The sequence below is a fragment of the Lepus europaeus genome, chromosome 23 (assembly GCF_033115175.1).
Source record: "Lepus europaeus isolate LE1 chromosome 23, mLepTim1.pri, whole genome shotgun sequence".
NCBI classification, from domain to species: Eukaryota; Metazoa; Chordata; class Mammalia; order Lagomorpha; family Leporidae; genus Lepus; species Lepus europaeus.
This window is the reverse complement of record NC_084849.1, coordinates 5,055,809-5,082,286: the sequence shown is the minus strand read 5'-3', so window position 1 is coordinate 5,082,286 and position 26,478 is coordinate 5,055,809. Positions and strand designations below refer to the sequence as shown.

Below are 26,478 nucleotides of genomic sequence, written 5' to 3'. Positions count from 1 at the left end.
CTGTCTTGCTGACCCCTCTGGGCCTGCAGCAGCCACACTTCCATTTCACAGAGGGAAGAAACCAAGGCACAGCGAGGTCCAGTGACCCGCCGGCCCCGTGGTGAGACCACCCAGGAACAAGGCCCTCGGCCCTGAGGGGGCTCAAACCCAGCAGCACATAACAGAGGGGACTTGGGCCCCAGCGCTCCACCGCCCCACCCCAGACAGGAAGAGCAGGTCCCCAGAGGGGCAGGGGAGCTCCCGGGGCCGCCCTCCCCTGGGAGATGGCCCCCACCTGTCTCTCGAGGACGCTGGGGTGCTTGGTGGAGGAGATGAGGGGCGGCGGGTTGGAGATGGCGGGTGGGCGTGGCAGGACGGGCCGGGCGCTGTCATGGAGGCCCAGGGGCAGCGGGTGACCTGCGGGGCACACGGCTGTCATCGGGGGCCTCACACTGCCTCTGCCCCCGCTGGACACCCCAGGCCATTTGCACGGCTGCCATCCTCACGAGCCCTGCTGCTCCTGCCCACGCTGGCTGCCCAGGCCCTGTTCCCACCTGGACCCCGATGGGTCTCCCTGTTCCCCACCCAGAACTAAAGGCATCTGAGGGTTCACGGCCTCCCACGGCTGCCCGCTGGCCCCCGACGTGGTGGTCAGAGCCATTGGCCTGGCACCCGCTGGGCTCTGAGCTTGGGCCACAGTAGCCTGAGCTGGTTTCCAGGTGTTACCTCCTCTTTCCTGCGTCTGTACCTGGGCACAGGTCGTCCACCCTGCTCCCTCCCTGGCGCCCCTAGGCCGAAGCCCAGCCAGCCTCTACCGATGTCCAGGCAGGGTCCACCCCGGCCATGCCAGGGCCGCCCACCAGCTGGCTCCATCCCCTCCCCCCCTTATCTGGCTCTGAGCCACCCGCGGAACACAGAGCCCTCCAGGCCTGCCCCTCACCGGCTCAGTCCCTCCCACGGCCCCGCCCCCAGCCCTCTGCTGAGCAGGCTGTTCCAAGCCGGGCAAACAGTCGGTGCCTGGTGATCGTTCACTGGGTGGCCCAGCGTGGCAGCCGGGCTACTCACCGGGGGGCGCGTAGGAGAAGGCCGAGGGGTCCGGGGCGTGTGGCGAGGCCTTGATCAGCTCACGCGGGGGCACGGGGAAAGGCAGGCCTGACGCCCAGCACGGGGGCTCAGCGGGAAGCTTCTGGCCCTCGGCCGCAAAGGCTGGGAAGAACGCAGGCTTCTCGGCTGAGGACGGGAGACGGGTGCTGAGGCCAGGCTGGGCCGCGGCCCCTACCACGCTCTGCTTGGCGTGCGTGTGCATCTTGGGGAGGGGCTAGCGGCTCTCGCCGGCCAAGGAGGGTGCCCGGGGCCTGCCACCACCTGGCTTTCTCGGCATTTGGGGCTGCAGCGTAGTCACCTCTGTCTGCCCGTCTATGCCCGGCAGAGCCTACACGGACCCGGCCTGGCCTTCCACAGAACTCGTGCGCGAGCCGCGCCGACCACGTGAAGGCTGCGGTTTGCTGACTGAGCAGGAGGGTTACAGAGGCGACCGGAGTGGCCACAAGCCCACGTGCTCCGATAGCAGGGACCCCAGCCGCGGCCTCTGTTCACAGAGCACCTACTCGGGGCCAGGCCGTGTGCCAAGCACCAGAGCAGCCCCACCAAGCCTCCCGCAAGCTCGTGTGCAGACAGGTGCTGCGCCCACCTATCAGACGGCAGACTGAGGCCAGGCGCACTCAGCGACCTACCGGAGGCGCTCAGGAACACGTGGCAGTCAGCACTAGGCCGCGTGTGGCCGCTTAGAGCGCACAGCGGCCATGAGACACCACGCTCTCCTGGCCCTCCCACTCCGCGCAGCCCAAATGCGCTAACTCACGCCATCCCCACGGCAGCCTGCGGGGCCTGACGGGTTGGCCTCCTTTCGCAGATGGCAAAGCTGAGTCTGGACAGGCTAAGCCAGCCAGCGAGAGGCAGGTGGGAGCTTCGCACCAGGGCAGCTGGGCTATGGACCACAGCCTTGACCTTAACCCAAGGCAGCGAGGCAACCGCTGATGCTGGATTCTCAGCCTGGGGGCGCCCTGCACACGCCACCAGGGCCCCTGGGGCTCAGGAGGTGGCTCAGCTCTGTCTGGCGTCTCCTGCCAGCCTCCAGCCAGCTCTGAATCTCTCCCTGAGGACCACCCCCTGCGGTGGGGGAGGGGAAAACTGGCTCAGAGGTGGGGCAACGATAGAGGACGGGAGTGGCAGGCAGTCCTCTCTTGGAAAACCTCCAGATGGCCCAAGGTGGCTCTGGGTTGATTAATGATGCCTGCCGTGGGCACAGCAGCTGGCGGTGGAGGCCTGTGTGCTGCAGTCTCCATTTCTCTCCCACAAGAGACTGAGCGTCCACCGAACCCGTGCCCTGGCGAGGCTGACAGCCCACAGGAGTGACGTGGCATGGGGACTCTTCATTCTCAGCTGCCCCTAGTGGAGGCGTCCCCACAGGGCCTGCCTCAGGCCAGGAAATTCCACACACTCCATGGACTTGGCTCGCCCAGCAGCCCTGCCCACCTCGGCAGCTTTCTCCTGCTCAGCCTGGAGAGCTGGGCTGGAGGCGGAGCAGGGAAACCTGGGACTAGGCCAGGCCGGGCGGGCGGCCGAGAGCCTGGAGAGACAACCTGTTCCTCCAGCTGGGCCCGGGGGAGCCCGAGGGACCGGCTTGGCCGAGCTGCCGCACACAGGCGCCAGGGCCAGTGAGGCCCGTCCACTTCCTGAGACCAGAGAGGTAGCGCTGGGTGTCAGGTTCCCATGAGTCCCCAGGGCAGCTGCCTGTGGGCCAAACTGTGAGAAAGGCACGCAGTGCCTGAGGCCAGGTGCACCATCCCTGTGGGGAGCGAATCCAGACGCCAATGGGCGGGGAGCCAGTCCCAGATGCCCAGATGCCGCTGGCTGGAGGCTGCCTCTCCCCCAGGGCAGGGCCTGCACCCTGGCCCAGCAGGCCTCTGCTGGCCTCATGTGGCTCCGGCCCTGCTCAGAACCGAAACCAGCCCTCTGGGCCCCCGGGCTGGTGCCGAACGCTGCAGTGACTCACGTGCACCCCAACCCTACGCAGCCTTTGTCACAGGGAGACACCCCTGTCCTCGCCCCACGCCGGGCCCCTGCAGCTTTGCTTCCGAAGTGATCTGCTCTTCCCGCCCCACCTCCACAGCTACTGGCCAAGTCCAGGCTGCCGCTACCCTCGCCGGAAGCTGTGGCCAGGGATTCTCCCAAGATGTCAATCACACGCCCTGTCCAACCTCCCCGGAAGCACACTGAGCTCCAACCCTGCCAGCAGCACCTGGGACAAAACCCGCTCTCCTGAGGCCTAGGAAGCCGACACAGGCAGTCCTACTGCCCTCTGACCCCGTCCCTCGGCCCCTCCCCCTGCCTGCGACTCCTCACGCTCCCCAAGCTTGGTCCCACCCCAGGGAAAACTGCAAAGTCCATGGCTGTCTCCCCCTGCCCTCTGCAGAGACGCTGCCCCGAGCCCCCGGCACTGCCGGTCACGCTTCCTTCCCTGGGTGAGCAAAGCTCTCCCCTCGCCTCCTCTGCACAGCACACATAGCAGGTCCTCCTCCTCCCACCGCCCGGCGCAGCGCGAGGCCATCACAGCTGCCCACCGATTGCCCTGGCCCAGGGGCCTCTGCTGGCTCTGCCTGCTGGCCTGCCTGCTGGCCCTGCCCACTGGTCTGCCCACTGGCCCTGCACACTGGCCCTGCCCCCGGGAGGCCTCCAGACTTTCCGACAGCAGGTGCAGGCGGCTGCGGGGGTGGGGTGGGCGAGGGGTCTCCAGGCCCCACTTCAGGGCCAGCTGGCATCCTAGAGACGGAGGTGACAACCGTGGTGTGGGGAGGGCACTGCGGCCACCTGCCCTGGGCTGTGCTGCTTGCGGGACCCATCTGGGTCCTGTTGCCCGAGACCCCTGGAGCCACCAGCAGGAGCCTGGGCTGGCCCAGGGGAGGTTCGGGGCACCATTCTCAGTATCTGTGACGGTCAGCACGGCAGCCACCCGGCCTGGTCTGGGAAAGTGCCTCCTGGGGACACAGGCTACATCTCCTGGGTCCAGGACGGCGGGGTGTAGCAGAAGGTTCCAAGAACAGGAAACCCCGCCCACTGCTGTAGGCACTTGGCCCTCACCACAGCTGCAACAGGGCAGGGAGCGCTCCCGCCGGTGCCCCAGTGAGCCTGGCCCGCAACACAGAGAGACCGCGGCCCCTTCGCTTCACTGCCAGCAGGGCTGGGGTCCCGAGCTCACACGCGGCCTGGAGTCAGGGTCCCGAGCTCACACGCGGCCTGGAGTCGGGGTCCCGAGCTCACACGCGGCCTGGACGCCGCCCCAGCACAGGTTCCTGCGCAGCCAGCGCCTCTGGAAACATGGAGAAGCCGACAAACTCCAGGGCTGGGCGCGGAAGGATGCCGTTCGGGCACCTCTGCCATGTGCACTGCAAGCTGACTCGGCAGAGGCCACACGTGCCAGCCCGTGAGGCCACGAGGCCTGCAGCCTGCCGCCGCCACGTCACCCACCTGCCCTGCCGTGGCCTTGCCAGGACCCTTACCCTCCTTCTCGGCGGGGGGCGCGGGGCTCCTGCTCTTGCCCCGAGGGCTGCTACCGGGCTGCTGGGGACCGTCGCTCTCCGGCTGCAGGTGCTGCGGTGTTGGGGGGGCGGTGGGAGCCGGCTTCGCGGGGGCAGCATCCTCCCGGGTGAGCTGCTGGGGAAGCAGGACAGTGAGCGGCCTTGTCGGGGGTCCCGGGGCGGGGGGTGGGGAGTGGCCAGCATGAGGTCCACCTGCACACGGAGAACCCCGTGGAGAGGAGGCCTGGACCCAAACACGGGGGTGGGGGGTCCTCGGAGGCGCTGGCTCCCAAGTCCCCATAGGCTGGGGAGGAGTCAGGACTGTGCCAGCCCCAGGAGGGGTCCTGCAGCTCTGGGCCCCTCCTCGGACAAGGGCAGCTTCCCCAGAGACCAGGAGTAGGGGCAGGATGCTCCCGGTATTGCTGCAGTGGGGGTCTGCTGTGGGGGCCCAGGAACACCCTCCCATGGTGGGCAGAGGCTAAGGCACCCCCTTCCCAGGGAGAATACTCGGGAATAGGGAGGCGGGGTGGAGCCAAGCTGCAGGTGCAGTCTCCCTCCTACAACCCAGAAAGTCACTGTCCCATGGGCTCGGCGGGGAGTCCTGGGCGGGCACTCACGATGGGGGGGATGGCGGCCGCCCGCTGCTTCAGCTGCTTCAGGTCCAGTGGCTTCTGAGGTGAGGCGTTGGCCCTGGGGTCGCCGGTGGGGCCCAGGAGACTGGGCCTGGGGGACAGCAGCCTGAGGAGAGACAAGCGTCGGAGCCCGCCCCGCTCAGCTCTGGGGGCGGGGGCTGTCGCAGCTCACAGCAGCCTCCTCCATGTAGGGCTGGGAGGGGCAGGACCCCCGGCCAGTGCCGAAGGGTCTGCTGGGGAAGCCAGGCAAGATTTGGCCGGGCGGGGGCCGCAGGGGCCCCTCCCTCGCCGCTCTGGCCTGCGCTGGCCTCCGGGGAGGGGGAACCAGGACCACATCCAGCCCAGCAGAGAGAGGCGCAGGATCCAGTCCTGCCCCAAGCCTGGGGTGAGTCTCAGGAGGAGGCAGTGGGCGCTGTCGCCACAGCCCCGCACGCCGTGGCCCCACTCAGGGCGGTGGTGCCAGGAGCACACTCCCTTCCGGCAGACAGAGCGGGAGGACGGACCACTCCGCCGTGCCACGACCACAGGGCCCTGGGCACGAGACAGGCTGGGGCTGCGGGGACTAGCCCCTGCCCACACCTGCCACGTGTACAGCAGTGTGGGCGGAGCAGGCAGACCGCCCACGCAGGAGCTGCAGGAGGAAGCTCACCCAGCCGCTCACCTGTCAGGGCCCTGAGCTCTCCCGAGACCTCCTGGAGCCTCTCCCTTGGCCGTGGCCCTGCCTGGCACCCCTGAGCCCGATGTCACCAGTAACACCGATGTCACCAGCGGCCCGGCTGCCACCGCGCCGAGGTCCCCAGAGCCTGTGCCCAGCGCACTTCAGTCAGGAATAGCCACAACGGCCACGTGGAAAGCGGAGGCCAAGGCCACAGACCACCACTGCGGGGGAGGGAAGGCAAACGCCAGGGCCACAGAGCGGACCCCATGCAGACGGGCGGCAGGAGGGGCGCTGCCAAGGCCCGTGGGGTGGGAGCGGTGACCGCGCCTGGCACAGGGCTTCGGCTCAGGGTGACGGCCACGGCCACCACGGCCGCGGCCGAGCGCTGTGCCCCCGCCCCCAGCTCACAGAGTGGGTGGAGACTGCGAGGGGCTGGGGCGCGTGTGCGTGGAACCCAGAGCTCGCTATGCGTGTTAAAGCTGTGTGTGTGTAAACACAAACCTATGGAGACAGTTTGAGCTGGGGACACGCGGAACACCCACGTGGCAGGGGCCTGTGTGCCGTCCTGCCTCGGTTTCCCCACGGCTCCTCCCCCAGGTACCACCACACGGAGGCAGGTTCATCTTGTACCAATCCTAGGGGCTGGGTCACCCATCGGGGTTCAGGAGCGGGCCAGCCCCGTCCTCTGGTTCCCCCGGGGGGGGGGGCTGGCAGCTCCTGTTCCCGGCCCCTCCCACCGGCCTCAGTGGCCCCGCCCCCTGCATGCTTGTCTTCCTGGAAGACAGTGGTGTCTGTTTCCTGCTTCCTGGGAGGACCGAGCGGGCAGGGCTCTCAGGGCCTGGCACACGTGGCCGAGAGGCCCCACCCTGCCCCCCCACCTCCGCAGGGCAGAGTGGGCTCCACTTCGAACCCCCGGAGCTGACCGTGCTTCAGTCTCCCCATCTGTAGAGGTGGGGGGAGCTGGCAGACAGGGGCCAGGCTGAGGGGTCCCTTCCTGCGGGCTTCTCTCCCCCAGGGCAACCAGCAGGGCCTGCCCTGGCTTCCCCACCAACCCCACCCCGGGTCTGCTCTGGGAGCTACAGCACATGTACAGATCGGCTATACCACTCCCCTGCCTTCCCGGGGGCTGACCGTTCACCACCGCCCCCACCCCGGGTGCCCCTCACCCCACTTGCGGCTGCAGGGCTCTGCACCGGCTACTGAGCCACGCATGAGCTCCTGAGGCCATAGGGCCTTAGCCCCGGCTGCTCCCCCACCCTCCAATGCCACCTCCTCCGAGAAGCCCTCCAGGCCTGTGCAGCCCGTGTCTCCATCATGCCCTTAGCCGGGGGGAGGTGAGTGCCGCCATTTTCCCACCTTCTCACTGGAACCTTAGCACCCAGGGGCTGGGGCCCTGTCTATGCTGCTTCCTTGGTGCCGGGGCCGGCTGACACCCACCCACCACTTGTGTTATCGACGAGCAGGGGGGAGCCACTGTTGTGAGTCTTTAGAGATTCCGGGGAGAGGGGGGCAGAAGGAGCTGTGCTACAGTGCCATTTGGGGGGACCCTGGCATTGGTCACACTCACATCAGGGGTGGAGGACCACGCCCATCCCACAGACGGGAAAACTGAGCCTGAGGAAGGGACTTTTCCCGAGGCCGGGTCCTGCCAGCAAGCACCCAGGCAGGCACCCTGTCTGGGAAACAGAACAGGGCAGGGCGGGCGGCCAGGGCTCTGCGATCACAGCCGAGATCTCTGGCCGCCCGCCAAGAAGACTCCCAAGGGGGAGAGGGAGGGGGAGGAAGTGGAGGCGGGGGAGGGGGAGAGGGAAGATGGACAGGGAGGGGGAGAGGGGAAGGGGGAGAGAGGAGGAGGGGGAGGAGGAGGAGAAGGGGAGGTGGGGGGAGCAGGAGGAGGAGGCTCTCCGCCCAACCTCCCGGCAGGGGCCTGAGCGAGACTGGTCCCAAGCCCATGCAGGGACGTCAGGCAGGAAGGAGGGCGCTGGGCGGGCAGCCAGGAGCCGGGGGTGCGGCGGGGGGGCCCCGGGGGCCTTGACTGCGGGCCGGGCTCTGACGCATCTCACTGTGTCCTCCAGCCCTGCATGGCTGTGGCTGTGGCTGCGGGGGGCGGGCTGCCAGCCAGGAGGGGTCAGCAGGCTGGCCCAAGGCCAGCCTCGCTCGCAGAGAGGGCAAGGCAGCCCCCAGGGTGGGGGCCTGGCACACCAGGTGTCCTGACACCCCCCGGGGTGAGGTGCTGCAGGCTGGACCACAGGCGCAGGATGGCCAGATGCCAGACCCCACTGGGTGGGGGAGGGACGTGGCCTGGGCGTGAGGCTGCCAGGGGAGAGGGCGGGGAGCTCAAAGCACCCTCCATGGCGTCAGGCCTGACCCCAGGGGTCCGGACTGGTGCCACTCGAGCCAGCCCTGCGGCTCCAGCAAGGACAGGCCATGTATACCCGAGACACAGACTCCAGGAGGCTGCATATCAGTGCGGCGCCCGTGAGCCGGGGGGTGGGGGGAAGTGGGGGAAGGCAGGGCAGCGTCCGGACCCCTGCCCTGGCACATGGACCCTGGCTGTCTGCCCTGCTGCCACGAGCACCACTGTTGGTGCCGCACCTGTCGGGCAAGAAGCTCCGACTCTCTGTGCGCCCAGAACCTGCCACTGGGCCTCTGCTGACCCAGGGGTGGCGGCCCGACCCCGTGTCCCTCTCGGTGGGCATGCTGCGGGGGCAGTGGGCTCACCTAAGTGCCTGTAGACGGCCCCATCACCTGCCTGTCCCGCCTGCCTCACTAGGAAAGAACCCCAGGCGTCCAGTGCGAGCTGGACGGGGCTCCACAGCTCTGCCCGCGGCACCCTGGGGTTGGTCCCGACTCGTCTTGGTCCTGACGCATCAGCCAGAAAGGGTTAAAATCCAGCCTTCCCAGGGCCGGGGGAGGGGCACCCCATGGGGGCCATGGCCAGCCACCCGAGGACCCCTCCTCAGCCCTTTGCCCAGAGCCCGGGCCTGGATGGGCTGGGCCATGAGCCTCCAGGGTACTGCCCCAAATCTTCTGGAATTGCAGCTCTCCCCCAGTCCGATGGCCACCACTGGGACAGCTGTCTCCGTCAGCCCATCAGCCCCCCTCAGTGCCTCCACACAGCAGCCAGTGGAGCAGGTAAAGCAACCCCCATTGCTCAGGGGCCCCCGAGAACGCCACAGACGTCTGCCTGGTCCCGTGTCCACCCCTTTCCTCCAGCCCCTTAGCACCTACACCTCACCGGGCCATTCCCACCCCAGGGCCTTTGCATCCGCCACCTTCGCCACACTGAGGGTGGAATTGTGTCCCCCATTCTAACCCTGGGCAGCCGTGAGGGCGACCTTATTTGGAAACAGAGCATCCTGTCGATGTGACCAAGGCAAGATGAGGTCACACTGGGCTGGGGAGCCCGAAACCAGGGCCTGGAGTCCTTATAAGAAGGCAACTTGGACACAGAGGCGCGGCGGGAGAAGCTGCGTGCCGACAGAGCAGAGTGCACGGGGCTGCGGGCCAAGGCACAGCCTAGGCAGCAGCGGCTGGAAGGCCGAGGAAGGGGCGACCCGAGTCTCAGGGGAGCCCGGCCCCACCCACACCTTGGCGAGGGACTCTGGTCTACGCAGCCGAGAGAAGAGACAGCCAGTGGAAGGCGGCACGCGCGGCCTGGCCGGCTCCCCCGGCGTTGCCTGCCATCCCCTGCTCCGCCCAGGCCTCAGCTCACAGGGCACCCCTGGGTGGGGAGAGGTCTCCCACTCCCAGTCCACCCCCCGACTCGGCCACAGCGTCAGCCTGCCTGCCGCTGCCTCTGCCCGATAACGTGCGCGGGACGAACACACAGACAAAAGCCCCAAGCCGGGCCCCGCCCACGCACCTGCTCTTGTCGCCACCCTCGGGCTCGTCCACCTCGTCGGCGCTGCACGTGGCGCTGGAGTCGCTGTCCTGGGGCGCGCCTGAGCCCTTGGCCACAGCGGCCTTGCTGACCACACTTTCCTTCTTCTCCACCTTGAGCGCCGCCTCCGGGGTGGCCTCCAAGCTGGGCTCTGCCCCCTTGCCCTGGTGCGGCCCCTCGTCCTGGGCCTCGTCCTTACACTCGCTCTTGGTGGGCTCCTCGGGGGGTGGCCCGGGCTCCTCCGTCTTCCCCGTGTCTACCACCAGCTCTGGGGCCTCGGGCACCTTCTGTTCTTCCCCCTCCTCTGCTGGGGGTGCTGTCGTGGCCTCTTCCTCTTTCTCCTCCTTGGGGACCCCTGGAGGGGGAGCCGCAGGCGAGGTGGGTGCGGGCGGGGGTGTGGGGGGGCTGGCAGCTTTGGGGGCGGGGCTGGGCTCCGTGGGGGCCGGGTTGTCTTCTGGCAGTGGGGTGGGAGGTTCCGGGGGTGGTGCGGCGACCCCAGGCGTGGGTGGGGGCTGGGGCCCATTCTGCCCCGTGTCCTTGGTGGTCTCAGTGCGAGGGGAGGGGATGCTCTCGGTGTCGGAGCTGTTGTTGACGGCAGCTGTGTGGGGTGAGAACATACGTGGAACGGGTGAGGGGGGCTGGGGGCACGCGAGGCAGGCATGACCCCATGGAGTCCAGGACTCCATCCTGGCCCCCACACAGCCCTGAGGACCCAACACCCCTGGCATCACCTGCACGGGGACCAAGGGCCCGTGACCTGGCTAACCCCAACCCCCAGGGCATCCGGGCAGCCGAGCGAAGACCCCCGCGTTCTCAGCTAAGTTCTCAGACTTGCTCTGCCCCCCACTGGCTGCTCGCCCATGGCAGCTCTTGGGGCCTCGGTTTTCCCATCCATACAATTGGGAGAACAACACTCCTAGATCCTATCTCAGAGAGGGGATGAGCTGAGGGGGCCTCACAGCTCACATGGGCCAGCTGGTCAACCCCACCATGCTGTATCGCCGTGGTCATCCAACAGGACAAGGTGCACCTGCCTGTGCCTGGGCAGAGGCCATGGGGCGGGGCCCACATTGACCACACCCCCCTCGGGTGTGGCCTGAACACTGGTGCCCCTGTGCCCCTGTGGAGGGCGAGCGGCCTTGGCTCCAGCCCTGGCTCTTGAGCCCTAAAACCACCCCTGCTACTGCTTTGGGCCCACTTTCCGCCACTTCCCACAGATCGCAGAGAAAACCAAGTCAGGCAGGGTGCCCAGGTGGGTGTCTGGTGTGGCCACCTCACCTTCAGAGGGCCTGGCGGGAGTCCCAACCACGCTGCTTCCGACCCAGCTGCCTGCGCATGCGCACCCTGGGAGGCAGCTGGTGGCGGCTCAGGTGCTTGGGGCCCTGCCACTCACGCAGGAGACCCCGAGGGAGCTGCTGGCCCCTGGCTCCAGCCTGGCCCAGCCGTGGCTGCTATGGGCATTGGGGGAGTGAACCAGTGGATGAAAGACTTCTGTCTCTCTCTCCCCTTTGACTACCCCCTCCCCCCAACATCTCTGTTGCTCTGCCTTTCAAGTAGATGAAAACAAACACAAACGTTTTTTAAAGAGTCCCAGGTGCAAACTGCACTGAGACACGCGGTTGAGGGCTCACTGGTGCCCAGGAGGAAGCCGGGAGCACCGTGGGAAGGGGCACAGAGGGGCCAGCAGCCAGGTGGTGGTGCTCCCAGGGGAGTGCGCCCCCCGCCCGCCCGGCCCTGCCTCATCCGTACCTTGACCGCCGCCACATTCTCCTCTGGGCACCTCACTCCCAGAGGCGTGTAAGGCTGGAAGGAAGTCAGACAAGAGTTAGGAGCCAGGTGGCAGTGAGCAGCGGAGAGGGGCGGAGGCGGGCAGGCCGCGGGGCTGGGGGCCCAGCAGGCATCAGTTCTGCCCAGCCCGGTTACAGGGTCCGATGATGGGGCACAGGAGTCGGGGGCTTGGACCCTCGGACCTCTTGCGGCCCAGGACCCCGGGGGGCAGGTGAGCGAGGCTGGGGGCAGAGGCCGGCAGGGGCCGCTGTGCCAGGAACAGGGCCACGCCTCGTGACAGCAACTCAAGGCCGGTGCACATGGTGCGTGCCAAGCTCCACGCCGGGCCCTCACTTGGTCTCGGTGACTGCTCAGCACCCGGCACGCTCAGCAGTCACCAGGCGTGGGCAGGAAAGGAGGCTGAAGCATGGGGGTCCGGCAACTTGCCCGAGGCTTCCGTGCAGGGGGCGAAGTGGAACACACTGTGCCCCTGAGCCCTGGCCGTCCTGCCCAGCCTGGCGGCTACGGTGACAACAGGAGTCCCCAGGACAAGTGGCTGAAGCCCCAGTGCCCCAGTGTGTTCAGCCATACGACGGGCAGTTTCACCACGAGGTCGATGGCAGGGCTCCGGGGACGGAGCTGCAGGAGAAGCAGCCGGGGGCCCAAGCAGGGCCGTCCTGGACTCGAGGGATTAGTCCCAGAACGCCCGTCATGGCCGCTGCCATTCCTGGAGGTGTGCGGGCCACCTGGGCTCCTGCCCCTCAACTGGCAGATCCACCCCCTGCACATGCCCAACCCCATGGCGCGGTCGGCGGCAACGTGGGGGCTGGCTGGGTCTTCTGGAAGATTCGGCCAGGCCTCAAGCCAGCTCCTCCCTCCCCTGCCCCACCCTGGCCGGGCAGCCTGCAGGTGCCCCAGTTACACACTGTGACACCCCAGGAGTGTCCCTGGCCTGAGCCTTGGCTCCCTCACCAATGGGACAGCTGTGACGCCCCGGGCATCCGGCCTCAGCAACGCTGTCCTGGGGGCTGGCCATGTGGCCACAGAGACCTCAGCTCTGTCCCCTCCCCCTGCCTAACAGGACGCGTGGGCCCCGCAAGTGGCAGGGACTTCCCCAGCCTGCACCCTGCCCACCCAGGGGATTGGTTCTCTCTCTGGGTCTCCTCTTTTCATGGCCACGGACCCAGGGCCCAGTCGAGGCCTGGCGGGAGGCTTCATGCAGACTCCAGCCAGGATGTGGGCTGGCCTGGGCCAGAGTCTGCTCCCGACAAGCACCTGTGCGGGGGCATGGGCTGGGCACCCACGGGTGGGCAGGGCCCCACTGCCGGGAGCAGCAGGTGCGCCGCGGGGGCCCACATGCAGACAGGAGGCCTCACCTCTCGGCAGCTTGGGGCCCTGCCGGGGCTGCCCTGGCCATGACGCAGGGCCGAGGACTGCAGGGGCTGCCACAGGCGACAGGAGGCCTGGGGCGGGCGTGCAGAGCGTGGTTTGCTCGGGCGACCCGTGTTCAGTTCCCAGGGGCTCTGGCTTGGGGTGGGGGGAGCGGCCTCGGGTGCAGGGCGGGCAGGAGGCGGCGGCTAAGGCAGATGTAGGCGATGGTGCCCGGGCTGATGCGGTTGGGGGCCCCCGCGCCTCATTATGCCAACCTGGGCGCGGAGCACAACCAACAGCCCAACAGCCACCCGCCCCGAGCCGGCTGCCAGGAAGGACCAGCTTTGCTTACGCTGGGAGACCCGGCAATCAGCTCTGTGATCAGCAACACCCGACCGGCACAACAGGCGTCACCGGGCCCAGCCAGGAGCTCAGAGGACCGAACAAGGCGCCCAGGGAAGGCAAGCCCACAGTCCCTGAGCTGCTGTCATAGCCCTGGAGCCACTGTCACCACCCCGGGGTCACCGTCGCTGTCCCTGAGCCGCTGTCAGCATCGCTGAGTCACTGTCTCTGATCACTCTCATCGCCCCCAAGCTGTTGTCGCCCTGTACCACCGTGAGCCACTGTCACTGTCCCCGTCCCCCACCTAACCGGGGAACCTTGGGGTGACACATGCACCCCGCTTCGAGAGCCTGAGCCCCTCCTAAGAGGGCCACCCGGAGCCGCAGGGCGGGCGGGGTCTGTCCGTCTACCCAGGGCCATGGCGCTGCCGGCCGCCCTCACCTTCCGCTTCCTCCGCCATCTCCTCCTCGTTGCCGCTGGCGCCCGACGCCTCCATCTCCTCGTCCTCCACGGCGGGCGGGAAGGCGGCCTCCTCGCTGGCCACGGCCGGGGCCTTCTTCTTCTTCCTCCGCGCGTTCCTCTCCTTCTCCTGGGCAGGGACAGCGGGGGTCAGGGCCCGGCTGGGCTGGTGTCCCGGGGACTCCCCGGGCCCGTGGCCTTGCCACACTGCAAGGGGCAGCCGTCCCAGCCACGTGCCCCAGCACCACGCCAAACAGCCACAGTTATTTTTACCAGGGCTTTACCCCTCCACCGTGTCCTGGGTACACCCCGGGCACGGCCTGGCCTCTCGGCTGTTCCCACATTCTTCTTGAATAGGCGAGAGGCTGCCTTTACCGGGAGGGCTCCCAGGACTGCTCCAGCCCTTGACTCCTGGCCAGAGTTGTGACCACACCCCTGGGGACACTGCCAGCTCAGCTACAGGTGGAGAGGGGACCAATGAACGCCTGGACCTTTTCCTGGCACAACTCACCTGAGCCCTGAGCCCCAGGCACAGGCCGGAGGACAGCACGACATGGCATGCACCAGGGCATGGGGGACAAGGCCCCTGCCCTGGAGGGCTGCCAATCGGGGATGCAGCTTCTAACGGGGGACTAAGAGGAGGCCATAGGGTCTGAGAGGGCGGGGCGGTGGCCAGGAAGTGACGTCAGAGCCAGGCCCTGAGGGCCCGGGGAGGGGCGGCCCTGGGGTGCAGCCGATGGACAGACAGGAGCCTGCGTGGAGCCGACTGCCAGCTCCTGTCCTCGGGCCTGCCTGGGCACCTCAGCACCCTCAGACCAAGCGAGGGCCGGGTTCCACGTCCTTAGGCTGACTTGCGGAGTGGCTGTGCCTGGGCCGCGTCCTTAGCCATGAACATGCTGGGGTCTCGGGGTGTCTGGGGCCCCCCGGGGGAGTAGGGTGGGCCTCCCCAAGTCCGGTGTGAGAGGGGGGCAGCCTGACTTGCCAGGGTCTCTGGGCACGCACGTGGAACCCAGAAGACACAGTGCCTTGGGCTGAACAGGGTCCCGCCAAACACACCCAGCCAGGACCGATGGCCTCTTAGCAGGAGGTATGGACCCAGTGGAAGGGTCAGCTTAGGGACACCAGGAGCCTCCATAGGCCCCGAGTCAACCACACGACTCCTGCGCTGGAGCCGGCTGGCCCGGGGCACATTGCCATGGCGGCCGTGAGAACTGACTCAGCCCGCCCCCCGCCAAACAGGCACAGCCGCTCTCAGGGGTCAGGGCCACTCAGCCACCAGGCACCAAGCAGGCCGTGTCCCTCCTGCCCTGGCTGTGGCCAAGCTGGAAACGGCCTCGTGGGGGCTGAGGGGGTCTCCTGCCCAGCCCGGGCTCACTTCCTGTCCTGCGGCCACCTGAACAAACAGCAGGCCTCAGGGTGCAGCCGCCGGGGACAGTAGGAAGAAAGGGGAGTGGCCGCCTGCCCGCTCGTCACACTTTCCATCCCCAGCCCTGCCCTGCCCGACGTCCAGGGCCCGGGCCTCAGCCCCGCCCAAACCCTGCGGCGGCTCCAGCCTGCGGAGGCGCGAGAAAGCTGTGGCCTGTGGCTTCTGTGGCTGTGGCCGAGGGATCCCCTTCTTCCCCAGTCTGTTTTTAGCAACAGGCACCAGGAGGGTGCTGGGGCAGGGAGGCCGGCGACCGAGGCCTGGGCAGTGGGGGTGGGTGGGACATGGGGGACACGGAGCGCTTCCTCGGGCAGGGGTCTCCAGCAGGGAGGGCCAAGCCCCGAATGCCCCGCGCCTCGGCAGCAGGATGGTGGTCGCGACAGGAGGAGCCCAGCTCCGGCACTGATTCCTCTGTACATTGGGCACACACCCTGCTTCACCCCGGGGCCCAGCCCTGCCTGGTGCAGCTCTGGACCACTGCTGCAGGCTGCTCCCCACCCCAGCTCCTCAGCACCGTGACAAACCCATCGCCTGCTTGTTGCAGGTACCTGGGCCACAGGGCCTTGGCACTGTCCGCTGCTCTACCCAGACACCCACGGGATCAAAGCCCTCACGTCATCTGAGACATCTTCCCCGACTGCCCTGTCAAAACCAGCCAGCTCTGACCCCGACATGCCCCACGCGTCCCGCTCGGCAACAGATCCGGCTCCCTAAGGACCGGGGCCCCGCCTGCCCGCGCCCAGCTCCCAGCCCGCACCCGGGAACGCCCTGGCGCACATCGGGGCTCTGTGACTGGCTGCTGTGGACCGAGCCCAGCAACACGGAGGTCGGCTCAGAGAGGCGCACGACCACGCAGCTCACAGGTGGGGCTCCCCGCCCGGCCTCGCATGGCAGAAGACAGAGGTGCAATGGAGACAGCCGGACTCTAAGGCCCAGGGGCCGGGCTCCACAGAGGGGAGAGAGGGTAACCTTCGGCCATGGAGGGGAGGGAGAACTTCAGTGGGGACGCGGTGCCAGGAGTTACATAACCTGGGACGCGCTCCGGCTTCCTGCTGACGTCGCCGGCGGCCACGCTCAGCCAGGCCCGGTGCGAGGCGGGAGGGGACACCCACTGGCCCTCCGCTTCCCCCACTCCTTCCCGTGCTGGCCGAGGGGGACGTGACTTCCTGTGCCCCAGACAGGTTGGGCCAGGAGCCAGGGTCGGAGTGGCTGCTATGGCTTCGGGGTTTGCAGGGCTGGGAGGGGGCGGGGGCAGGGTGGGAGGCAGAGGGCAAAGATCAAGCCCTAGTGTGGCCGACAGTCCCCGTGCCTGCTTTCTCTGCTGCCCTCAGGCCAAGCCTGTCCTCACTGGGGACCGCCCTGGCCTCAGGGTCTCCCTCCTGCCCTCGCCCACCCACTGCACACTCAGAGCTGGGGGTGGGAGGCCACCTTCCTATCAGCTCCGTCTCATTATCACTGAACCCAGGACACACCAGTCCAGCCCGGGACGCAGAAGCAGTCAGCGGCCCCTGTGGTCCGGGCCCGGGCACACCTCTACCTCCGGGACACCTGCTGTCACCGTCACCTCACTGGACACGACAGGTTCTCGAGGAAGGAGCAGAGTGGAGAAGCCACGTCCCCCAGCTGCCAGCCCAGATCCTGCTCTGAACCACCCGACAGTGAGTGAACACGGTCGATCAGTCGGTCCCCCCATCCCGGCTCTCAGCAGCGGAGCCCTGCTGTGCCAGCCACGGCCCTCCATCCTCGTGTCACAGGTGGGGGAACTGAGGCACAGAGCGGCCACGCAGTGAGAAAGCCTCAGAGACAAGATTTAGACCCGGCCCAGTCTCCTGCCCACGACCTGCCGCGGCTGCCCCCGCACCGCGGTCCCAGGAGCTGCTCAGAGTGAGCCACCATGAGCACTCGCGGGGCGAGGGCTGTGATCGCCCCGCTTCACACACGAGAAAACGGGCTCGGGCGGGGTGGGCAGGGAGCCACGGCCAAGGTCACACAGGCGCTGCGGCAATGGCTGGGGCCTGGCCCTGCTCTCGGCAGCTGACCACACTGTCCACCTTGCAGGGGCCTCAGGTTCTCCAATGCCGCAGGGAACCTGGAAAGCCAGGCTGGGAGGCCAGTAGGAGGAGGCAGCACTGAGCCCTGGGCTGGAGCCCTGGGGGTGGGACTGGCAGCCCCGGGAGGCAGGGAGCAGAAGGCTGGTGGGGCTGGAGCACATGACTTTCAGTGCCTTGGGCGACATTCAGAGCCAGTGCCCTGAGCCCTGGCTGCACCGCAGACTCCTGCCCTGAGACCCTGGCCCAGGACGTGACACCTGCTTTCTCCCGCCCAGGGCCCCTCTCTGCTCTAAGGGAATTCAGCGGGTGTTCAATGCAGGTGCCCCACACCTTCCGACGGGGCCCGGCTGGAGCTCTGCGCTGCTGGCTCCTCTGGAGGCCTGCAGGGGCCGGGGAGGGGTGAGGGTGGGCCTCGGCCCTGACCACGGGTGTGTGGGCGGCTCCCCCGCAGCTGCTGGCGCCCACAGTTCGGGAGTGGGGAGGGGGCCCTCAGATTCTGCACGGGTGCAAGTGGGGCCAAGGCTCTCCCCAGTGGCCCCTGGTGGAGACGATCGGCACTGCCCACAACTTACAGTGCAACAGGCAGCCTGGCAGGGCGGGGGCGGGAGCCCTGGGGGACACAGCTGTGCAGCCTGCCCTGTCCCCACGAAGCCACACGGGCGCTCGGAGCACACGCCTATGGGCTCAAACCCCAGAGTTCAGCTGCTTGCAAGCCCGGCCGAGCCTCAGTTCCCCCAGCCCTCGGAGGGGAACTGAGGAGGCTGAGAGGAGGGGAGGGAGGAAGGGCCATCAGCCACAGCTGCGGAGGAAGCCGGCCCCTCCTGGGCCTCCCCCGGGCCTGCCTCGGCCGCCCTCCTGGCTCCCCCAGACTGTGCCCCCCGCCCCCCGGCAGCCCCCGAACCGGGAGGTGCGGCGGGGGCGGGGGGCTCTCACAGGGTGCACTGCCTCTTCATTCCAAGGCGCTGACGGCCACGGATTCCTGGCTGAGTCAGGCACTGACCCACCAGGCTGCTTCCCCACCCCCGGTGAGCACGGAGGGGCTGGGGGAGGGAGCCGCAGGGCCGGTGTGGCTGGTCGCCCCGTGACGGCTGAGCCCCCGCAGGGCCAGGCACACGGGCCCCGCCCTGCGGGGAGCCCCGGCAGCGGCTCACCATCTTCAGCTTGTGCTGCTGCAGGATCTCGTCGAGGTTCTGCCTCTTCTTGTAGTTGAAGTAGAAGTTCTTACACTGAGACACAGTCTTGGAGCCCACCATGCGGGCGATGGCCGACCAGTTCCGGCCATGTTCCAGGAGACCTGCGGGGCGAGGGCAGCAGGTGAGGCAGGGGCAGAGGGCCTGGAGCAGCAGCAGGGCCCCCCCCCCCCACTGCCTCTGGAAACAGACGGGGGAGGCTCTGGGCTCCAAGTCCAGGGGTGCCAAGCGAGGGTGCCCCCACTGAGGCCACCATTAAGGATGCAGGGGGCAGGGGTCTGAGGTCCGGGATGCAGATCCCACCCAGTCCCACCTCTCATCACGCCAGCTGGGCGGGGGAGCCGGGCGGCCGTGACCCAGCCCTGACACTCGCTCACAGCTGCAGATGGGGCCTCCGGAGACCTCCGGGCTGTTTTCCGGCCACACCGGGCCAGGGCAAGGAAGGAACGCAGCAAGCGAGGGATGGGGGGGGGGGGGGTCTGGGGCTGAGCTGGGGCCAGAGCCCGTGCCTCGGTCACCTCGGGGCCACATGGAACCCAGAGCCCAGCCGGCCTCGCTCACAGGTGGGGAGTGGATCTGCCCCCAAATCACAGCCCCCTCCCACCCCATGCCCGTGGGCTCAGGCCAGAGCTGCACCCCTGCCGTCGCCACCCACTCTCTGCTTCCAAGCAAAAACCCCGGGCTCAGCAGAAACGAGGCTCCTGCTTCCTCCCGAGGCAGTGCCAGGAAGCCAGGCCAGGTGTCAGCCCACCTGCTGGGCGAGCTTGGCAGCATGACCTCGTGTGGCCCAGGGCTGCCCCCTGCCACGCACCCACGCAGGGCAGGCCTGACGGAGGGCTCGGATGCTGGGATGGGCGGACCAGAGCCCCAGAGCTGTGCCACCGGCAAATCCACTGACTTCCCAGACCCCAATTCCAGGCCATTTTCCTTGAACCTGCGGCACGCGGGACCACGGCCACCCTCCTGCAAGTGGGGGGCCTGAGGGCGGCCGTGTGCACGGGCACTTCCTGTCGTCACCCATCCATTCATCGTGGCGCAGCAGCGGCTGGCTGGCTACGCTCAGGCACCAGCGAGCATAAAAGCACAGCAGCGGAGACGTCAACAAACCACCCCCCACCACCTCGAGGGGTCAGGCGCCAGGCAGAGGCCCAAGGCCCTTCAAAGCCTGGTTCCGTCTCACCCTCACAGTGCGGTCCTGACCACTTTCCCATGCCTGGTGTGGGCAAAACCGAGGTGGGGGGGGGTCACGCCAGCTCCTCCCTGCTCTGGGGACCGGCCAAAGGGGCAGGGTGGGCATGGGGCCCCAGCTTCCTGCCCTGCCGGCCTCTGGGCCCCAGCATGGGGGTGGGCACAGGACGGACAGGCCACCTGCTCGCCTGCAGTGGCCACGGGAGCCACGTGGCTCCACAGGGTTCCTCAAGGACAGGCACGGCGGGGTGGGGGATCAAGTGTAACTCGGCCTCCTGACCTTTCCCTCCGCCTGCGCCAGCAGCAGCTGTCACTCCCAGAACCTGGCGGACAGGGACGCGCGTTTATTTATATTTCCTCAGCTGGGGCCAAGAGCGTCCAGGCAAACACGTCGGGCCAGCGGGATCACAGGCCCGGAACCCAGGCGGCGCGGGGGGGGGCAGGTCTCCCATCTGGGCCTGCGGGGCTGGGGGGGGGGGGCGGGTGCTGAGAGCCCAGCCCGGCTGGACCCTGCAGAGGCTACCATTTCCAAACTCTATAAACAAATAAGGAGGCGGCTGCCCCCCCCCCCCATAAACTCGGCTCCCGGAAGTGGCAGAAGCAGGAGTCGGGGGCAGGGTGGGGGCGGAGGGGGCGTGCGCTGTGAAGACAGGCTGGGCAGAGCCGGCCGCGCTCCCCGCCTTCCGTCCCGCTGCAGCGGCTGTCCCGTTACCCCGCTGGCCCCTGGGGGGCCTCCCCCAGAACTGGTCTGGGCAACCCTGGCTGCTGCTGGGAGTTGGGGCGGCACTTCACGCAGCCCACCCCTCGGGGCCTGCCGGCCAGCCCCCAAACACCCCCATGGACCTGGAGACTGCCCCTGGGCCGGCGCCAGCAGGACCCCCGGTGCTGCGAGGCACAGACAAGGTCCTGCCCTTCCTCCCAGAAGCCTCGGCCACAAATGCAACGCAGCGAAGGCGGGCCCCCCCCCCCCGGGGGGGGGATACACCCCCCACCGGCCCGGGACTCTGAGGCCCCCACCACCCCACTGCCCAGCCGTGATTTCCTGCCGGCCACGTCGCGGCCCCTGTCACGGCCCGTGGTGCCCCCCACCCCTCCCCGGGGCCGCTCACTCACATCCTCTCATCCGCGTCTCCCCCTCGGCCAAGTTTTCCGGAAACATCCGGCTGGGAGGATGCTCCGGGGAGTGGAGCTGGGAGAAGTGGGCTGGAGGCTGGGCGGCCGCGGCTCTGCTGGGGCTCCGGCTGGCGTCTGCCGCCGGCTCAGCTCCTCACATCCTTCTCTGTCCAAGGCGAGGGAGGGAGCGCTGGAGTGCAGGCGGGCGGGGGGAGGAGGAGGAGGAGGAGGAGGAGGAGGAGGAGGAGGAGGAGGAGGAGGGCGGGCCGCGGCTGACTCTGGAGGGCGGGAGGCAGCTCCAAGCACTGCCGCCGCTGCCACTGCTGCCGCCCGTGGTGGTGGTGGCCCAGGGCTCCTCGGCAGGCGGGCAGCCCTGCCACCTCTGACACAGCCCCCCAGCGGCAGGAAGCCGTCAGTCCTGTGCCTGGGGCGCCCCTGTGCCAGGCGGCTATCAGCACACACGGCATCCAGCGTGGACGCTCAGCACCAGAGAGGGAGCCCCCCGGACCCTTTGCGGGGGTAAAATCCAAACACCCCAGGCTTTGGGCTCGGCGCTGTCCCTGGGCAGCCTGGCTGCGCCCCAGGGCTGGGCTCTGCTCCTGCTGCTGCCTGACCCAGCGAGCCGCGTCAGGACTGAATGTGACCTCCAGACGGGGCTCGCGGGAACGGCGGGCGGGGGAGCCTGGCAGAGACCCAGGTTCAGGAGGGGCGGGCCAACTTGGCACCGGCTTCCTCCCTCTCCCTCCATCCGTGGCGGTGGCGGCGTCAGCAGCGCTAAGAACAGACGAGGGTTCCAGAAAAACAGAGCTTCTCCACCCCCGGCAGACGGGAGCAAACAGCTTCTTCCGCTGCCACCCCTCCCCGTGCCAGTTCCACCTGCGGTCTGCCCCCCCCCCCAGCTCTGGCTGCTCCCCGTGGGGGCCGCGGTGGTCAGGGCTGGCCTGGCTTGCAGGGAGGAAGTCTCTGCTTCCAGGGGCCTTCACGGAGGGGAGGCCATGGGGTCCCCACAGGGCTCTCTGCTTCTCCCTCTCAGATGGCCGGCTCCCCGCACAACCACGGCCTCCCAGGCAGCTCTGGAGGGAGGCAAGCTAACGGAGCTGGATCCAGGTCATGACCGAGTTCCCCAACCCTGGGGTCACTCTTTCTCGCCTTCTCTGTCCCGTCCACGGAAGCCGCGGAGTGGCAGGTGTCCGGGAGCGCCCCCTTCTGAACGAGCCCCTCACTCTATGCAGGTCACTGAGCGTAAAACCCTGGCCCGCCAATCCCAGCTCTCAGCCAGAAGTGCAGAGGCCTCGGCCAGGCCCCGGGCACCGCTGCGCCCACTCGCCGCAGCCCAACCGCCTTCTTCCCGCACGTGTGCGTGTGCCCAGAGCACCCGAGCCTGCTGCCCACCTGGCGACGCCCCCCGGGACCACCCCCTCCAGGCCAACCCCAGCCTGTCCCCTGCCCTCTGAGGGTCTTCTGACCGTCCCCCCAGCATGGACTGACTGCCCCTGAAAGCTCACTGACCACGTGCTTTCGTCCGTGGTGCTGGGTGACGACGGTGCCAGGCACCTGGCACTTCTGGGTCTGGCGCCCAGCAGCATCCCACAGCACCTTCGCCACCTCTCTGGGGCTCCTGGGAAGCTTCCCAGGGAAGGGGGCCGGGGTGGCCCTGCAGGATGCCCAGGACCCTCCCCAGAGGCGGCTGGGGGGTCCCCGCTCCACAGGAGGAGCACGATGTCCCCAGCACGCCTCGCACCGGGCCGAGACAGCGGCTTCTGCAGTCGTGCCCTGCGGCCTGGATTCCCCAACCCCACTTCTGATTTCTAAGGAAGGAGTTTCGTTCTGAAGACGCAGGGGGCAGGGACTAGGAAGTGAAATTGACGAGACAGGAAGTCCAGCCCGGAGGTCTGAGTCACAGACTCGGAGCAGACGCAAAGCAGGCAAAGCCGTCCCGCAGCTGGCCGCAGGGCAGGGGCGGGCAGAGAGTGTCCATCTGTGGCCACGGGGGGCCAGGGGGCCTGGTATGGGCTGCGCCACCGAGGGGGACAGCTTCCCACGAGGGCCTGGGACCAGCTGTCCTCAGAGGAAGAGTGACATGGCCGCGGGCTCGGTGCCAACCCACAGAGGGCCTGGAGGTCCCTGCCCCCTCCCAGGACACCTGCCCCAGGTCCGTCAGTGACCTGGGAAAGCCGCAGTGGCTCACTCTGGAAACCAGCCCCTACCCCAGACACGTGCGCTCCCCACTCCTGCCAGCCCCAAAGGCACCAGCTCTTTCCTGCAAGAGGGGCGCATCTCCCACCCAGGCGCAACTCCCACCCACCCACCCCCAACCCCACGAACAGCTGTTTTCTGAAGAAGAGAGGCTCCAGCCAGCATACTCAACATCTCTGCCCAGGATGCCCAAAGCAGGCAGGAAACCTACAGCTCTCCCGGGCCCGAGGCCATCGCCGCCTTCTTCCGGAGACCCCGAGCCCCAGTGGGCTCCGCGGGGACGCAGCTGTCGGCTGCCATGCGGGGGCCTCACATCTGCCAGGCCCGAGGGCCATCCCTTGCCCACCGGATCTCATCCTTCCCTGCCTGGGCCCTCACACCCACGAGCCTGGACGGCGGCGATTCCACCTACCAATCACCCACATGCGCAGAGGCGAGACCAAGCTCACCTGGGTGCTGACGCCTTCTGCGTGGAGCTTTCCTAAGAGCAGAGCCAAGCGGGAAAGCCCAGCCCGGGGCTGTGGGCTCCAGGCGCTGTACTCAGGTCTCCGGGCCTCACATGCACGCGCGAGTGCATGTCCGTGCGTGAACGCCGGCCACAGGACACCAGGCGTCACCGTCAATCACCACGTGCCTCCCTGGGTCAGGACAGGTCTGAATGCTGCCTCCTGGCGCCCTGGTGTCTCCCAGGAAGCTGACAGGGAAAGCAGGGCTCGCGCCGGCCCCAGGATCAAGCAGAAACCCTGGCTTCCCGGACGCTGCTTTGGCCGCGGCTGCTCATGGTGCTCCCTCCCCTGCGGCCCCCCAGCTGCCCCGCCTGTGCCCCATGACCCGCTCTGACCACAGCCTGGCCTCCACCTGCACTGGACTCTCGTGGTAGCTGAGGCCGGTGTGCGTCCAACGTCCAGGCCAGGCGTGCAGGCTGCTCCCGCACAGGGCCAGCAGGAGGCCGTGACAAGGGCCACTTTTCCAGGCCTGGTGACGCGGGCTCACAGCTCCGTCCCCAAGCCTTGCATTTCCTCCATGCAGGGCACTGAAGCAGCCACGCCTCCCACTTGCTCCCTCCCCCGGGCCACGCCCCCAGGCTCTCTCCTCCCTGGGGAGGCAGTCGGCTCTTCCTGGTCCATTATGGAGGGCCTGGAGCTTCCCCACCCTCCTGCACAGGGGTGGGGCCACGACAAGCTGCCAGCTGAGCCCGGAGCTTTGGGCACAGCTGGGTCAAGACTCCGAGCCCGGCCAGGCTGGCCTTCCCTGGGGGAAGCTCAGGCCCTCAGCCCAGCCCTGCCCCTCCTTCCCTGCGCAGCAAGGGGACACGAGGGCAGGGGAGGCACAGCATACGACTGGCCTCAGCTTCCCTTGTCCTCTACGACGAAGCCGGGGTGCAACCTCCATGCAGACAAGGGAAGGCACCCAGCTCCTCGTCCTCCTCTGGGCTCCAAGTGCTTCCCACTTGACCTCACAGACGCTGCCACAGGGCCTTTGTCTGTGCCATGCCCGCTTCTGAGAGGCCCTTCCCTCCACCCCTGCCTGGGCAACAGCAGCTGGGCCCCCATTCCTACTCTGTAGCTCGAGCGCCAGGTGGCAATCCCGGCTCCACTTTTCGCCGCTCACTAAACACCCCCGGGCCTTGGTTTTCTCATCTGAGTAAGGGAACCAGGAGGTGTTAGCATTACTCTGTGCTCTGTGCATCAACCCCAGGGCCCCTCCTCTGGAGACCCCTCCCAGGGCCATCGCACACTTATTTCGCCCCCACCCAGCTGCTCGGTCAGGGCCCCACAAGAGGCATGGCAGGGACTCGAACCCGGGCTGCCCTCATGTCTGACCGTGCCCCCAAGCGATGTCTCTGGGTGGGTGTATCCCAGACTCACGTTAGGGAACCAGAGAAACAGTGCAAGGGGGTGGGCTGGGCCGGGCTCGCGGAGCTGGGAAGCCTGGGATGGCGCCAGGGCAGGCAGGACGCACAACGCAGTCTCACACCAGACGGGGGATGAGATGCGCGGGCAGAGGCCACAAGGAGGTGGAGGCGGACAGCTGTGCGGGAGCCCCTGCAGGGCCCGAGGCCCAGACCACAAAGGTCCTTGCCGCGGCTGCCTCGGGACACGGACACAGTGGGTGTTGCTCTCTGCCCCTCATGGTGCATTTGGGGAAACTGAGGCACGCACGGGCTGGCTGCCTCTCGGGTCACAGAACTGGGGAGTCCAGAAGCTGCGCTCTGGCTTCCCTCTGGGATGGGGCCTGATGGGCCCGGCCCTCGGCACACCTGGCTGCCTACCTGCCCCCAGCAGGCCGAGCACCAGGTCGACTGAAAAGGCGGCGAAGGGGTGCCGGCTGCTCACCGGGTCCTTTCCTTGTCCCCAGGATTCCGAGGGCTGGCCGGGGGGGGGGGGGGGTTTGGAGTACTCCTCGCCTTCTCCCCACCGGCTGTGGAGCAGGAGTCACTGGGGGCTGCAGCACCTGCCTCCCCGCCCGCGCCCTCCCTCCCGCAGCCGCCCTGTGCGTAATTGGCCAGATTGCTGGAATTCACGGCAGACGAGCGCAAATGTCACCGAGCAGGGCTTCGGCAGCACAGCCCCCTAGGGCCCTGCGATGCCGGCTCCGTGGGCAGGACCGGGATGAGCTCACCGACCTCGCAGAGGACCAACCTTGAGACGGAGGGGCGCGCTCCCGTCTCAGCCGTGACTCATCCCGGCCTCGGGCTCTGCCCTTCCTGTGGGGAGGGAGGGAGGACAGGCGGCCACCCGCCGACTCCAGGGCAACGGGGACGGGGCTGCAGCAACAACGCAGGCCCGGGAGGCTGCGGGGCCGCTGGTGCCCGTCCCGGCACTTCCGCCTGGAGTCCTCAGTGGACAGAACCCTGGGCAGTGTCACAGCCAGCGGGGCCGAGCAGGGGTTAAGAATCGCGCGTGAGTTCCCAGCAGCCTCGCTGAGCACGGCCCAGACAGAAACAGCCCCACATCCACCGACCAGGGGACGGAACGCAGAACGCTGGTGCACTGGAACATCACTGGGTCACGGTGAACCTCGGACACACGGCGCTGGGAAGCAGCCGGAGCCCACAGTGAGCAATCCCCAGAACAGGCGCGTCTGCAGGCCGCGAGCTCAACAGGGAGGTGCAGACGGGAGACACAGGGGCTGCTGCCTGGGGCGGCGGAAGTTCTGGAACTTTCCAGCAATGAGGGCTACACTCCTATGGACGGCACTGCTCACTCTTAGAGGATTTGGTCTTCGTGCTTTACCAAAGCGAAACAAACGAGGGAAAAGTTCACCCGGTTCCACTGAGGGCTCTCGTGCTCCATGGTGAAGCTCACTAGGAAGACAGGAAGCAGTGGCCAGCAGCACCCGGCCCCGCCAGTGGGAAACGATGCCCTCTACCCGGCAGCCCCTCTGCCCCAGACACAGGCTCAGCCGCAAGGAGGCAGGGCCCTGGCTGCTGCCTCCAGTCCACCAGGGAGATAAAGGTGCTGAGGGGCAGGGTGCCCAAGGAGGGCAGTGGCCGTGGGACAGTGACAGGCAGGGCGGGGGCTTGGGGCTTCCCGGGGCGGTGACAGGCAGGGCCCTCAGCTGCCCCCAGCAGGGCTATACCCAGCCCTTGGCTTCTCCCCAGCTCAGGCATGGGCAGAGGCCCCAGCTCTCAGCAATGGGGCGGGGA

At 68.1% G+C, this 26,478-nt stretch overlaps 1 protein-coding gene across 18 annotated transcripts in view; it reads right to left on the bottom strand.

Annotated features, from left to right (window-relative positions):
* Positions 1–26,478, bottom strand: part of NCOR2 (nuclear receptor corepressor 2) — a 163,425-nt gene that overhangs the window by 18,705 nt on the left and 118,242 nt on the right. For 17 of the 18 annotated variants that reach the window (XM_062182215.1, XM_062182214.1, XM_062182221.1 and 14 more), the window contains exons 18-25: positions 18,294–18,436; positions 13,651–13,798; positions 11,479–11,532; positions 9,712–10,327; positions 5,174–5,294; positions 4,539–4,692; positions 1,045–1,209; positions 275–396 (exon numbers count right to left, since the gene is read on the bottom strand). In XM_062182215.1, the coding sequence (XP_062038199.1) occupies positions 275–396; positions 1,045–1,209; positions 4,539–4,692; positions 5,174–5,294; positions 9,712–10,327; positions 11,479–11,532; positions 13,651–13,798; positions 18,294–18,436 (1,523 nt within the window). The remainder of the gene's footprint in view (positions 1–274; positions 397–1,044; positions 1,210–4,538; positions 4,693–5,173; positions 5,295–9,711; positions 10,328–11,478; positions 11,533–13,650; positions 13,799–18,293; positions 18,437–26,478) is intronic. The other variant, XM_062182218.1, reaches the window with a different exon arrangement.